The sequence below is a fragment of the Tetrao urogallus genome (assembly GCF_951394365.1).
Source record: "Tetrao urogallus genome assembly, chromosome: 5".
NCBI lineage: Eukaryota > Metazoa > Chordata > Aves > Galliformes > Phasianidae > Tetrao > Tetrao urogallus.
The window spans coordinates 44,448,485-44,465,336 of NC_136818.1; the positions used below are offsets into that span (position 1 = coordinate 44,448,485).

Below are 16,852 nucleotides of genomic sequence, written 5' to 3' on the forward strand. Positions count from 1 at the left end.
GTTGCTGCACATAAACTAATTCTTAACTTATTTCTTAACTTCAGAACTATATTCTTAATAGTATTGTAACAAAAGGCACGTTTCAGTTACAAAAAAGCTAACTGTATCTCAAAATCAGTTCATCAGTATTGTTCATAATATTCAGACAGAAAATATTTTTGCATAAAAAAGCCTTGCAATTTTGTCTTTGATGGACAAGCTTCCAAGTTCCCAGAGAATAAATGTGGCTAGGATCACAGAATGATGCAGGCTAAAAGAAACCTTATCAGGTCATTTAGTCCAACCCATCACTTAAAGCAGGGCCATCCCCAAATTTAGATCTGGTTCACTCGTTATGGTCACTTACTGAAACCTCCAAGCACTGAGATTCAAAAACTTCCCTGGACAACACATTTAACCATTTTCTTTGTGCTTCATTTTCTAACCATTGGAGGATTCCTCACTACAGTTTGGGACCTTGTCCTTGGCATCTGCTATTATGTTATTTCATCTTGAGAAGAACCCGGCTCAATATTTCTTACAACTCTTCCATCTCCTTTTTTAGGCACATTATATCTATAACCATAACAGCAAGTGTTTGAAACAAAGAGTAAAACTTCTGAACAGGTAATTTCAAAAACATACCAGAAAACATACTCTGGGAAACAGAATCACATGGAGACATTACATGGCTCTCATTACAGACACAGTACACAATACAGAGCACTAAGTTAATTCAAACTCAATACTCCAAATAATCAGTTATTTTTAAGAACAAACAAACCTGGGCCACTTTGACAGAGTTTTGAGTAGAGCCACCAGCATGATATTCTACTTTGAACTTTTTCACAAGTTCTTCAAATCTGTTTAAAAAAAAAAAAAAAGGAAAAATATTAGGAGATGACATCTGAAAATGATAAGTTCAGATATATTATCTGTTACAGACTTCAAACTGAAGGCATCTATGTAGGCTTTGTCCAAAATACAAAGAAGCATGTGACACTGAATTGAGTCCTTCACTTAGAATTCTAACTAGAGTAAATAACTGAAACACGTTACTTGAAACACAAACATGATTGCAATGAACTTTCAGATTGACAAAATACATGTTTGGGTACACTAATGTTTTATAAACTAAAACATTCAGATATTCATCCTATCTCATCAACCTAGAAGGCTGGTTAAGAAAAAACAACTGCAGTACGATCCATGTTTTCACATGAAATATTGCATTTTAACAGGTGAAGGACTTTTGTGAACTGATCTATTACTATGCTTAAAAAAAAAATCTCACGACAACCTTTCAAATCTTCAAGCCATGCTGCTGTGAAAGCACAGTATTCTCTTATATCATCTTGTAGTACATTTTTAGTTTTGAACATTATAACAAAATGTATCAACTTTCTATGAAAATATCTACCCTTGTACTTCTGAGCAACTTCAGGATTAAGACCACCCAGACAAAATTACATCAGAGACTCCTCCTTGCCAAGGGATACATTTGCATCACAGATCACCATCCACAGAACTAATCTTTTCACTAGTCACAGGCTGCAGAAAAGCAAAGGAAAGCAAAATAAGAAAGGAAACTGTAAGGGGAGAGTTGTGGAGACTGCAGGGAGAGAGACTCATCCTTCAAGTTTTAAGCACACTTGAAAATGAGTAGATTAAATAGCAAGATTAACAACCTCAGAAGACATTAGACTTGGTAGGAAGTACTCCAGGCAAGCTAAAAGCTTTAATGTAAAAATTTGCATATTTGAAGTTCAAAGTGACCTTGAGGACAACCTTAATTAATAGCATGTTTGTCCTTAAGGTCTACTAACATTAGATGTTTACCTTTAAAAATGAAGCTTGTCCCCTCAGAAGAGCTACTCTGTCCCAGCATATTTGACTGTATTTAATTCTACCTTCTGTTTAAAAAGTGACATTTTGTCTCAGACACGACCAAAATGAACACTACCTGTCAACCCTAGTTCTCCTCCCCACAGCCCACATCTCCTTATAGCATCTGAACAATGGCTTTTGGGACAGATTTGTTACACAATGACTTGTTTACTTAGAAGGCTTTGGTTTTCAACCTCATGTTATTCATAAGATCATCATTATTTCTACAGTAATTTCCATTTAGAATATTTGACTAATTTGACTACACACCCTAACAAACTACCAATGGGCAGGCAATTAGAAAGAACCAAGATCTAAATTACTATATATGCTTTTCACAGTTATCCACACTATTAATTATCCATCAATTCTACATCAAGGAATTGAAACCTCAAACGACAGCAAGCAGTTGTGGAAAAAATAACAAAAACCAGCAAATCTCATAACAATTGCTTCTCAAGCAGACAGACATATAAACCATCGCGAACCAACTTAGTACCTTGGCAGCATTTTTCTTCAATTTAATTGACCTTTTCAACCAATCTGAGTGTTTGCTGCCTATATCACACAGCTATTTTTGCTTTCATTTAATGTATCAACAAACATGCCAATTAGTATTTTAATTCCTTTACCTAAAGGCATCTAATGTTTCAGTGACTGTATTACTTAGCGGCATGTTAAACCTTACATATAATATTGTAATGGATGACATACAATAGAAGCTCTAAATTTAAATGACAATGTGTTTAAATAATTAATTTTGTAGTTTGAAAGAGTATCTATAGAATAAAATAGGTGGTATTTGATTTTGGAAAGAAATAGCCTTAAAATACCACGTTAGTGTCAAGATTTCAATGTTATATAAAGAAACAACCTCAATAAATTATTTTGCGATTATTTAACAGAACATGACAAGCAAACAAGGACCACTTTCTTTCACTATTTCAGACTCAACATCAAAAGGCATAACTCCCTTTCCTTTGAATTAATGTAGTAACTCTATGCCTTTCAGAGGCCATGATACAAAATAGAACAAGACTTAATAAAAATGCAAGGAAGGTATTGTTATACTACTTTCCATTGCCCATAAAAAGGAAAACATAAATTGTGTTGTTTTAATCCACAAGAGGTTGATAAACTTTTATCAAATATGACCCCAAAATTAAGACTACCAATAGCCTTTTATCTTAAGGAAATGAAAATCCACAAATTTTTCAAGATGTCAGTAAGTGGCACAGAAAGCATGTGAAAATTGACTTTTTCGTTGTCTGTTGTATGTCTGATCCAAGAAGAGAAGACTTCGGCATTTCAACATGCCTCAGAAACACTATTTGTTTTTATAAAGTTCTCGAGAAAGGAAGTTCAACTGTAGAAGCTTCTCCAAAGCCCATGAATACTAAATAGAGCTTGTGTGCATGCTTCAGGAGTAAGGCATTATCATACTTAAGATAATCCAAGAAAATTATTACCTCATGAGCAAAACTGAATAATATTTTTGTTCCTTGTCCTACAATTGTTGGCCTTTGAGTATTTCTTAAGGCTCTGCTGTATCTGTGACCTTTCTCTTGACCTAGCAATATACCATTACCTTATATAACAGAATAATAAATCCCACCATCAGCACCATAGAAACAGGGCCCTATTTTTTTGTTCCATTAATGCACTGACCACATTGCAGCTTATTTTAACAAAAACAAGCTTGCATTTGCAACAGTATGCGTTTTCAGCTGCGATACTCTTGATCAACTCTATCACTGCCAAGGAGGATATGTTAATGCTTCACTCAATTATACCAGACGCAGTAGCACTTCTGTCAGTTGCTTTTTTTTTTTCTCCTCTCTGTTTAAAGAACAATTGGCTCCTAATTCTATTTGATACTGAAAGGGAAGACTTTTCAGTAATCTCACTTTTGAGAGAGCTCATGTCTATGAAAAAAAAAAAAAAAAAGTGTAAGAAGGTAACAGAAGAAGCAATTTTATTCAAGAAAAAAAAAGTTACCTCTTTATGCTAGAGGAGGTAGAAGCATTTTTCTAGAAAGCGCAGACTCCTGCAACAGATGCCATACCACAACCTCTGTCAAATCAATGAGCTCTAAGGACGTCCTCCAGCGAGTCCTCCCAGTTTCTCACCTCAATCACTGCTGACACATTCACTGCCATGTTGGTCATTCACCCAATGTGAACATCACTACCTTATTGGTTCTTCTTACTAAACTCATTATCCTCTCATAGAGCATCTTAAAATGCCCTGTTCCATTTCCTATAAAGAAAAACTCACCTCGCCTCAGTACCTGTAGTACCTTAAACTCATCTCTACTTTCAGATAACAAAGACCTGGGTAGTAGCTATCTCTCGACAACTCAGCTATCTGCTGCTCTCGCCCTTCCCAACCCTTTCAAGTCGGAGCTGCTTCTCTTCATTTCCACGGCCCTGTAGAGCATCACAGCATCAAACACACCATCCTTCATTCAGGATGTTCAGATTTACAGCAGCCTTGGGGCACAAAGCAGTCAATAAAAACACCTTTTCTCTGGCTAACCCCTGATACCACCCAATGTCCAGTTACTAGTATTTTCTATGAATATTAGTAAATCTATTCTAAATCTTTCCTTAGACCATCTTTCACCAAAACGTCTACAGAAGTCATCAGGAAGGTTGTGTAATTTCCTGAGGCCACTCTCCAGCCTAACAGCAGCAATCCTCTACCAGATCAATACTCATCTCTTCTAGCTTGCTTCACATGGAGTCCAAGGTTTTTTTGGAGCTGGGCCTCTAAGCTTGTTCTGTGTCACATGGCAAGAAATAGCCATGTTGGGCACATCATTACTGAATTGGTAATAAAAATAAGCACATGAAACATTCCCTACAACTGAATGCAGACTACATAAGGAAATGGATTAACGACAAGGTAAATTAAAGCAATGAAAGTAATGCCATTAAGTTTCTGGACACCAATTATATTGGACTACAAAGGAATGCTTTCTGAAAACTAAAGTGGTAATAGAATTACTGAATTTAACTGTCAGAGCTTTGAGAGAAAACTGCTTCTGATATATATATATGTCCGGAGCTAGTTATCTGCAAGAAGTAGGGAAACGGAACCTCATGTTTTTCACTAGGGTATGCTGCCCTGGATATCTTTTGATACATCTGCTTATTACCTAAAAAGTGCTCAGTGGCATTCATCAACAGGAAGACACGTTTTGTGAAGAAAAAAAAAAAAAGAAAAAGAAAAAGGAAAAAAAAATTCAGCTGCCAAAGCCAGCTAGAAAAGAAGAAAAAATAAAAACAATTCTTGCTCATGTTGCTTCTGTATGCCAGATAACCTGATCATAAGAAACAAAATTGCTTATTTGGAATAATGATAGTCCAATACCTCCAATACGTTGTACATTTTTGCTTGGTATTATAAAAATATTGAAAAATGATAAAATGAAAATCTAAGTAATCAAGTAAAAGCTGCAAGTTGCATGTAAGTGGAGGCAAGTTGGAGCCACGGAGGCAAGCTTTGTTAACACCCCTAGAGAGGAAGGTAGACTAGCATTTGTTACGCTTTCAAGCTATTGGGTGGATTTTAATTAGATTTTAATTAAAAACCATAATTAATGGTGAATTCTGACACATTTCCCAGATATTTATTTTTAGTTGCAAGAAGGTCATATTAAAATATGGCTGCAACTGAAGTGTTCAGCTGTGAGGAGAACCAGACTAATACACCAACAATTAGATGTTTGATCCTTTTAATTGCTTTTTTTTTAATCTACTTATATCTTCACATTAAGTAATCTGTGACAGAATGTCTATGAAATCACTTCATAAATTAAAGATGAATTATGTGAGTGAATATCATGTTATACAACCTGCTTTTAGAATATAAAAAAAATAATAATAATTAAAAAAAAAAAAAAAAAAAAAAATCAGTAAAACTCCATCAGAAGTTCCAAATACCATTGCCATTTTTTAAGAAAGCCTTTAAGTAATAAATCAACTGAAACCTAAACAATGCCAAACCTGCAACCCGACTGCCTTGAAGGGCTTGGCTGAGGCAGTTTGCATACATCTGGACAAGCTTGTCGTCTGTCACCTTCCACACTGCCTTGCAGCCGGGGCCAAGGCCTGCATTAGCCCACCGCAGGCAGCCCCACCACCAGGCTGATGGGGCAGACCTGGGGGGAAAGCAGCCTGCCCAGCTAAGCCTGCGTCCTGAAGCCCTCACCACTAGATCCTGAGTGGAACTTCATTGTGATTTAAGGAAGAGGTATTCATTTTTAAAACAGAACTTTGGGGCAAATGCTGTGGGTAAAAAGAAAAGCAATTCGTACTTGAAAGATCGTACCTAATTTCTCTAAGTTGTACAACACAATGTTCAAAGTTTGAATCCTATAAAAACAATTTTATATATGACTTACTTCATCCCTAGTCTTTTACATAAAGCCAGTTAAGATTGAGATGCAGATATAATTGGTTGTTCTGGCTTAAAATTGGTCCTGAAAGAGCCAAAGCATTGCCTTTGAGAAATGAGGTACAATCACAGAGGTACATGAGAAAACTTTGTAACAGCTGCTTGGCAATGACTGACTTTACCCAGAGCTAGTTCTTCTACTTATTAGCTTGGCACAGAATTAAAGAGTTCAGGATTGGGTAGGGGAATAGAGGGGAAGAATAAAACATGCTAAAAAGGAAGTATTGGAGACAGGTTAGCAGTGTGGACATATAACACAACGGAAAGCTAAACGTGTTAGGACTGCTACAATCAAATGTAGCAGATTGTCATAATTTTTTCTTATATTTACAAAAGTTCAGAAAACAGTGACTCTTCATAGAAGTATTTACTGTTGCAAACTAGAATTTCACATGAAGCATTTTCCTAATCACCTCATCCAAATAAACAGTAAATGAAAAAAGCCAGTAATTCCAACCAGGTTAGGATTATGAGTACCAAATGTTAATATATGAAAGAAGAAAAAAATGCATAGGCAAATTGCAGGATTCATAGCTTTGAAATATTTTACCACAAATGTTAGCGAGGTTGAAAAAAATGCACTTAAATGTCAGTTTGATAAAAGCCAAAAGAACATTTTCCACATGTGTTTGCATTTAGGCATATTGAAACAAGATGGAAAAAGTAACAGTCATTCAAACATAAGGTTAAAACATCAGCTCTTAAGGATCGTGATTTAAGGACATTTCTCAAAGTATTTTTTTTTTTTTTCTGTTTCTCAGCAAAGACTCAGGCAAATTTATGCAAGTGTTCATGAAAAGCTTCTCTTATTCCAGATTATCTGGATGTCTTCCCCCTCTACAATATCTGAAAAAATGTAGATGACTGCAGTCACAGCCATCAGCCAACACAAGGCGAACTGATATTTTGAAGCACTGTAGCAAAATAGAAAGAATAACCGCAACTCTACATCATTAAAAGATTGAATTTCTAACCATTGTTGAATGCCACAAATATATTTACACAGAACACATTCACAAACCTTAAAACACACCTATTATGTACAATTACTATAAGAGAAGGTCAAGGAGTACTGACAAAACTTGCTCCCTATCAAACCTCTAATCAAAGCACTTAAAGGAAAGTTTCAACCTGAAGACAGCTAATCAGAAATGCTATCAGAGAATTCCCATCAATTCAATAATGGAGTAGAAGTTAATACTTTGCCTCCCTACTGTCTTCTTGAAATATCTCTTAAGTGATTGGCTAAGATCAAAAAAATCTTGCCAATTCACCCATGGATTCACACTGCAGTACTGTGACAATGACCATAGCCAGAAATAGTTCACTGCCCTTAGATCTAAGTAGTGAGGATCAGAAGACATCGCAGGCTAGGAAAGGCATCTACCTCCCTCATCCTTGGAGGCGCTAAGTTACGTTCTGGAGCATGAAGGAACAAGTTCATTTCTTTTGTTATTTCTTGGTTCTATTAAAGAAGTAGTTATGCTTGGCCCAGATGTTCTCTATATGTTTTTGAGAGACACTTAAATGCTTGGAGTTTTTGTTTTTTTTTTAATCATTTTCTCTTTGCTTCCTAGAAGTTGTAAGAGAACACATGCCTTCTGAGACCTACTCGTAAATGCCTTGCGCCCAAATTTTCCTACAAACCGATGGAAGGGCAAGTCATTTATCAAATTAAAAAGTACCATACTTCTTAATTCTTTTAATATCAATAACTTCACACATCCCATAATAAATATTCCAGAAGATGAGTAAAAATGCTTTTTAAAATAAGACTACATTTACGAAATTAAAAGCAAATTAAAGAACATAATTCTAATTATGCAATCATCACAAGAGATTGCAGTAGATGCTTTCCATTTGGCTCTGTAGAGACCAGGTGTTAACTGTCAATAAATCTTTAGTGAATGCTAATTGAAACTGCTGCTTCACAAGCATCAACTTACTCCAGCTCACTTCAAAGCGAAAATTTGTTTAACTTAAAAGAATATTTGCCATGAATATTTTAATATTAAAAGCATTCAGTCATCAAACAAGAGATCTTAAACCTTATCTTTGCTACAATTTAGATTATCTAAAGCTGTAGTGCAAATCATACTAAGCTGCCTATAGAGAGCTGACAAAAAAGAAACATATTCACACATACACACCTAGCAGAAAAATATTTTACTGCAACATTGCAGCAACTTTGTAATTTGTACTTTTATCTATAAATACATAAAAATGGGAAGAAAGTTAACCAAGTTGCAGGGTGTGATTCTGAGTCAATAAAATATCAAAGATACACAGACAGCATTTTTCAGAAAGTAATTGCTTCCATGCATCCATCAGATTAAGTACTTATCTGAGTAATATTGTCTTCCTACTAACGCAAAGTTCAAAACAATAGTGAAAGTTGCTAACCACAATCTAGATCAATTTTATGCTTACAACATAAATGGTTCATGTCAATTAAGCTACAGTGTTAAAATATCTTTTTTCTTCACTCCACGTGCTATTTTAAATTACTTTCAATTAGTTACTCAATCAGTACATTTAAACCACCGGAACATTAAAAATGCATCAGAATATTTCAGTAGTTCAAGAGAAAAGTATAGGTTCACTATAAGCTATTAGCATGCAGCGAAGTACAGTAATTATCCTCAGGAACAAGTGAGAAGATGAGTGCAGAAAACTCTACTTCCAACACAGCCAATAGTAAATTCCAAATAAGACTTCTATTTCAATTCTCTTTGACCTTCCTGTTTCTCAGTGCAGCTCTGTCTACAATGCTACTTATGACAGTCACCAACTGACAGTGAGAAATAACATGAATTTCCCTAATGGAAAACCACAGGCAATGCTTATTATCGCAAGTACATACACTCCCAAACACATTTCTTTTTTGTAAGCTTATGATAAGCAAATAATCACATGTCCAAACCTTTATTTTCATTAGAAGGCGCTAGAGAAGGAATCAACTGTTTATTGACAACATCTTACGCACTCAGCACCAGGGGAGATTTAGAAAGGAACTAAACTGTTGGAGTAACAGTAAGGAGTGAAGCGGGAATACGTTTGCTTTCACTTTCAGAGAATACAAAAACCTCCTGGCTCTCCTATAAGCAAAAAGAACTTACGCTGGTGGGATGACATCTGACAACTGGACAGACTGCTACCCAGGAACACATATAAATTGCCTGCTGTGGAGGCAATTAAAGGAGCATCAGCGTGTGCACTCAAAGCAGCTATAAGCAAACAAGACCAAGGTCTGGAGGCAGTCTAGCCACAGCAGCCTAGAGTTTAGAAGGGGTAACTCTTTGTACTATAACACAGGGTGCAATTTCACCCTGCTAAGTTCCACGCTGCCGCAGCTGAACTCTGATACTTCTGCCAGCTTACATAAAGGTATCTCAAGTGTTTCCACCACAACATTGTTGCCTACCATGTGCACACATTTCTGAAATGCAAAATATTTATCTTGACTAACCCACTCTACAGCTTGTGGGTTATTTAGTATCAACTTCAATAATATCAGAATAATTAGACTTAATTGGTTAAACATTTTGTACAGTGATCACAGCAGCATGATAAAGATGAGTTAAAACCAGTGTGGACTGAAGGCTCAAGAGGTACTAATCAGCAACAACATTTCTCTGAAAAAGATTAAAAGGTTATCTTATCTCAATAATTGATACAGTCAGTAATTGAAAACAGAAAATTCAAACAGCGAAGTTATCAACGGAGGGAAGAAATTATTCTAATTATCAACAACAAAACAGAAAGTTCTCCTCATACGCTAAAAAAGATGTGTAAATGAAAGAAGGTAAACACGCTGACTGTAAGTAGCGGTCGAGGTGCCAAAAGTGATAAGACAACATGACACTGAAGCTGTTCTTAATGTTATCTCCTTTATGCCATTTGGTTTTGTTGGTTTATATCTTTACATAGCCTTCATTCAAATGAATCACCTGCACTATCGAATTCTGCCATTTCAAGAGGGGAGAAAAAAAATGAATCAACTGAGCTAATAACTTTGATCAGATGCCCTTAACTACATTAAGCTTTCTAGCAGAGTGGTGGTATTTTCACCTATAAAACTAAACCTGTGTTGAATCAACACAAGATCTTCATATTTGGAGAGAAGAGGTCATCATCAAGGGAGAGACTATCAGATATGGGTTTTTTCCTTTGCACATTACATATTCATCAGCAGAAAGCAAAACAAGAAGAGAGGATAATCCTTAGAAATACATTGAATACATTAGAACTACATTCAATATTGATCATTTTACAGCTCTCTCAAGTACACAAACCCTACATAAGGTTTTATATAGCTAGAATCAAATTGATAATACATTCAGATTTCAGGAAATAGTGTTTTGAATTAAAAAGCAACCCGGTAATTCCTCTCCCTCTGTAAAAGGTGACCATCTTCAATTAACCTTTTTTCTCAAAAACGGTTTACTCTTACACCATTACTAGGCTCTTTATCAGTATTCCAGTATTTGTGATTTTTATATACTTCAAAATAAAACAATAATCATAATAACTGCATGCTTATTCTTACAGGGAGGTGATAAATCTCCATTTCAACATATTTTCCAGTTGAAGCCTTAGTTACTTGACAGAATATCTCCTGCAGAGATTAGCCTATTATTATTTGCTACAGACCCGCTCAGAAAGCAAGAAGCCCATTTTCTCCAGATGACTCATTAACAAGCACGACAGAATGAAGTGTTCCAGCCTGAAATGCCAACCGCTAAAAATAACTCATCCTACAGCCTATGACAATTCAGCCCAGCTCTTCACTCCATAGGCACAATCTCAGAGGGTCACCTTTTGGAGAAGAATTAGCATATGCAATGAACAGGGGAAAAAATGCTAAAAATCACAAGTTACAAAAAAGCTGCAGGGTAATAGTACTACATAAAACATTTCAAAAGCAATGTTCCAAGCAGCACTAAAAGACTAACTCCATGGCAGAATAGTAATTCAAGGCCTGAAAGAAACAACCCAAACATTTGACCCAAACACAACACAAAGTCTCCCTCTGATTATCCACTCATTTTAACCTCCCCCGTCTGTGTGTGCTCTGCCACTTCAAACAGCACAAGGCATATTTAGTGATACACTGCATTAATCTCCACACTGTTATTAAGAAACTTGTGTTCAGCTGTTAAGTTTCACAGAACCACACCAGCTCTCGTGGAACGGCATTCCTAAAAAGGAGCAGTTCAAAATTATTGTGCATTAAAGGCTACATCTTCCCTCCCAAGAGAGATGGAGTAAAAGGAGAAGTTTTTCTTACCTTCAACCCTGCAAAAACGTATTACTTCATGTTTATGAAGTATTGAAATGTAAGGAGATGGAAAAGCAGGAATCCAGATGAAACAAAGCACTGAGTTTTCATATCTATGTCTGGAAAGTTACTGAACAAAGCAGCAGTGCATAAGCACCTGGCACTTAATGATCACTCAGCAGCCATTAATCTGATGTCAATATTTTCTTCACAAATCAGTAGGCATTTCCTACTTCAGTAAGACCACTGACCTAGCATACAACACAGGTAATGTAAACTCATCTTGACTTGAAAAGTATTTCTGGCATTTTCTTATGTGCCCTTCCCATAAGCAAATTAGGGAATTATGAAATCCAACTACATGCTTTTAAGCTGTGGCACTACTAACCAAAATTATAATTTCATACATAATCAAATTAAATCTTAATCTCTCAGAAGATTACGAGTACCCAGCTGTTCAAGAAATTTGACAACTATAACAAAGCACCAAAGCCATCAAAACCATCTCTTCTGAATGAGGTCTGCCACTGTAGATCAGTCACTTAGGTCAAGGAAAACACATTTCTCTTATAGAAAATCAAGAGCAGTTAGCGATTAGTAAAACATTCTCAGAGATTAGCTGAGTGAGCACTGTACCAATTCAGATGAAGATCATTTGGTCATCCCTTAGAATTGAGTCTTAGCCTGTAACAAGCATACCAAATCATCATTTCTCTGCTTCAAGACAGAGGGAAAAGCTGCTGATTGATTACAAAGATCGCAAATACCTGCAGTAACCAGGAAGATGTAGAAGTCATGGCCAATTTAATTGCATAAAACTGAATTTTTCTCTCCTGCTTTTACTCATTAGATTGTAAAAACAGCAGCAGTATAAAAAGACCACGCCAAAAATCCTTCCATCACAGAAGTCAAAAAAGGGGATTGCAAACAAGACTGTTCATCCTGACATTCCAGATAGGAATGACCAACCAGTTCTAGTGAGAAGATTAAAGCTTCAACTTTATACTTCAAATATGAGCAGTTCTTTTCTCTTCCTTCTGCTGACATCATACACCAAATGGGAGAAATAGATTCAATCAAAGAACAAACTGGACAGAAGTAATTTGCAAAACAAAAAACCAAAAACAAACAAAAACAAAAAAACCACTGCAGATGGGTGCTCTCTCTTGTTTTGTTTTGTTTTTTTTTCTTTTTGCATGCCATGTAATTCTTTGAGTAAGATTACAAAATTTCTACTAAGATACATTAAGACCAAGAATTAAATGCAATTTCATATTTTCTAATTCAATCCCTAAAAATCTATGTTCTAAACCGGCATATTATAAGTCACCATGAAATGATAAATCTAATGCTAGAGGTTTCAGTTTTAACAAATAGTTTGATATCACAATGAATTCTTTAATTTATTTGCTTTAACAGAGCCTCTTCCTAGTGGGTAAGAACAAAGCAGCTTTGAATTACAAACCATGTCCTGCAGTCAGTAAAACTCATGAGGTATTAATTTACAGTTTCATATGTGATCAGTTAAACGGTATGTGAAATCTTAAACATCTTTAAAAAAAATACCAAAACACCACAAATAGCTCAATAAGATATTTTTTTCAACAGTGCTTTAACAAAAACCATACAAGATTAACTTCTATTGTCAAAACAGAGCCAAATGCACGTTGTATTTAAAGCGTGCACTCCAGTATCCAAACAGCACTGAGATGTTATCCTTCAATATTATCTAGAGGAACTGATTCAGAGGTAACAAATATGGTCTCCAAAACAACTTCACTCTGATTTTTAACTCATACAAGAATAATAACTAAAAAAAACATGAAGTACATTCAAGATAATCATTAGAAAAATATGTGCATGTCCATGTATGCATAAAAAGTATACGCAGCAAACATATAGGTTTTCTGCTACAGCATATAAATCTGTATCTCCAACTCTATTTAATAACAGATGGCAGTTAAAATCCAGTGGAAATGGACTCGTCTAGAATAAGAGCACTGACAGCTTACATTCCTATAATCCTGGGTTAATAGCAACTATGTTGTGGCTTTATGCCACATTCAAAGGCACAACTAGATTTGCAGAAGTTTTTTTCCGGAGGAGACAATTTAGCAGTAATCTGTAATTGTGGTCCATTGTCTACTGAGAACATCTGGCATGTCTATATTTCTCTTAGCACTTAGGTTGATAAAATGCTTTTATTTCTAGAAAGCAACTTTATATAACTTAAATCAACTTTGCTTAACTGCTGAGGAGTACCCATTTTATAAAATATTTTCTTTGTTGATTTTTCTTGTTCGTTTCTCATTCATTACAAAGGGAGATTTGAGCTTTAAATACAAGTCCATCACTAAGTCCATCTACGTGAATATAAAACATGTGAGAACATAAGGAAACTTCTCCAATAGTAATCATAACTTTAAGTAGCTAAACTCTTCCAACATTTAGAAATACATGTTCTGAAAACACAGGATGTAAAAGCCATTAGTCCTGGAAGTAATTTAGAACTCCATGACAGTTTTCACCGAAGGTTTGTTTAGTTTTGTTTCAATTTTCTTTTTTTTTTGGCTTATTTTACTTCCATATAGAGCTAAGGAAGAACGCTTCCTAATACATAAGCGCAAATGCTAGGAAATGAGCATAGATCATGACTTAACTATTGTATTAGTACCACAAAACCACTGAAAATGACTTATGTGCTACTTTTCAATGACTTGCAATGAGAGCTACTGGAATGCTCTATAGAATATTCTCATGCACCATGGCACATGAAAATTAACTTCCAACACATTGCAGTATATTTCTGTTTCCCATACTCGCGACTGTGGATTTATCACTCTAACATGGAAACTAACATTAAAACAAGACAACTGAAGTTTAAATTATGATACAATGCAAACGGAGTTTGTTCCAAAAAATAACATTTATAAAACTGTATTCATGACACATAAAAACACTTAGCTAAAAATCAGTCTGAAGTTCAAAGTCAAACACTAAAGCTATGAAAAGCTGGCTCATTCTCATGTACTTTTTGAATTTCATCTCCTCTTTAAAGCTCTTGGTCCTACACCTCCTATAGAAACCACTTACGAAGATAGAACTATGTCACAAAGCACTGCTGAAAAAGTTGATGGTTTCTATAGTGAAGCAATTGTGTTCAAGTATAAACAAATGTATTCTCATAAAATGCCACTGAGATTAAAGGGTATAATTATCTTCTTTCTGCAGGACCAAAGGTAAGAAAGAACAGCATATCAAGAATTCGAAGTGTTCAACTCAATATGCTTAGTATCTGTTTTCCTTAATGTTCAGCTTTATCTAATACTTTATTCCCTCTAAATATAACCCCCATTCAGCTCCTTACAGTTGTATGTATTCAGTACACGATGAATACAAGTCAAACACTTGGAAAAAGCCATCTGTGAACATTACAAAATTTACATAAAGAAACAGAATACAATTTTCCAGGGGAGTATTCAATCCTTCTGTAAAAGAACTCTGTCATCACTCTCAACTCAAGTCTTTTCTCATTCATCTGCACACAGTCCATCTCCCCAAGTGTATGATATCTATAGACAAAATCATGTTTTCATCACACCATCACAATTCTCATATTTTGCTCTGGCTGGTTCTATGAAAATGTGTATAACCATATTGCCAAAGACCCCTGAGATAGGGATAAATTCTAGTTACCTAAACTCAGGAATTTAAGACAACGTACTTTGATGGAGATGACAGTAACTGCACGTATAAACTTTGCTATTTAAATTTAATACAAATCAAGGCACATTACTTCTGACCACTTTCACAGACAGTGATTAGGTACATCCACACGAGAAAATTTTCCCAGAAGCAAGCTTGTGTTTGAAGAAAAAAAAAAAAAAAAGTCATGAACACACTACAATCACTGAGTTATTACATAACGTTTGGTGACATATTTGTCAGTCTAAGATGAAGAAAGGACACTCATTTCCAAAAAATTAATTACAAAAATATCACTTCATGACACATCCTGCAGACAAGAAATTACATACAAAATAATCAAAGTAGTTTTAATTTTTTTTTTTTTTTTAATCTCTCTAGCTTGATTTCCAATAACACCATATAGAAGTCAAACATGACTGGCAAAGATTGTTAAACTAAATCAGATGTTCACAGACTAAAATGTTGTCTAGCTGTCTCCTGAAAAGCTGATGGTATTCCCCTGAACGTCTTATTTTCTTTCCGTATGCCTTCCATCACATACAAGACTTAACATTCTGGAAGACAATCAAGTAAGGTTTCAAAGCCTTTACTGAAACTATATGGATTTAACAATTTTTCAATATGCATTTTATCAGAAGAAATCCTGAGCATGGACAGACCAAAACATACACATCAAGAGAAAAATACTGATCACAATTTATTTTTTTTTAATACCTAAATAAGCAGAATCTTTTATGAATCTAATGATGTGTGCCATTCAAAAGAGCAGACTTAAGTATAGTTTTATGTGTTCCCTTATTCTTATTTTCTGGTAAACAATGCTTTCCAGAAGTTTCTTCACAACCTAATTGTTCCCCTGCATTTTCTCCAGGACCAAAGAAATCTAAAATCTTATTGTTCAAAAGGATAGCACGATACCACTTCATTTTTTTTTACTCAACTTAGTTTCTACCTAGCATCTTAATTTACAATTATTTTGAGTTTTACTACCCAAAGGAATTTACCTGCGAACTTCATCTAATATCATTTGCTGAGTTGTCTCTTTTCATGAACAAATTTCTATTTTTCCAGTTCAAGTCTTTGCTTTTGAAACTCTACCAGTTTTTCATGGCATCTGTATTTTTGAAGAGAACTGCACCCCATAACTCACAAACATAGATGATTCTTCAAGTGCAAGACCTCAGTAAGTGGTAGACTTTACAACCATGAAGGGAAAAGAGAGCCCGCAGACAGACTCTGTGAAAGATCACAGTGCCTTGAAAGAAAGCCTGTTTCCCTCGTGGCTAGTCTTACCGGAGCATACGACAACAAAATTCTGACCAATAAAGAATTTACCTTCAGAAAAATAAGACATCATTTGCCAAATGGGGAATTATTTCCATCTCGTTTCCCAGATGCCTGTCCCTGCCTCACACACAAGCACACTCCCCATAACTTCTGGCATGTGTCCATCCTTTGGAAAAAGAGTCCTTCAATACAGGTGGTCTGCAGAGGCACAAGCACAGTAATCACTGAATTTACGCCCACTTTAACAGA

At 35.4% G+C, this 16,852-nt stretch overlaps 1 protein-coding gene across 1 annotated transcript in view; it reads right to left on the reverse strand.

The window, feature by feature from the left end:
- The window catches only part of ADK (adenosine kinase), a gene marked incomplete at both ends in the record, with an annotated part of 266,202 nt that overhangs the window by 191,537 nt on the left and 57,813 nt on the right, over positions 1–16,852 (reverse strand). Inside the window, one exon of the mRNA XM_079535314.1 lies at positions 764–842. Coding sequence (XP_079391440.1) covers positions 764–842 — 79 coding nt within the window. The remainder of the gene's footprint in view (positions 1–763; positions 843–16,852) is intronic.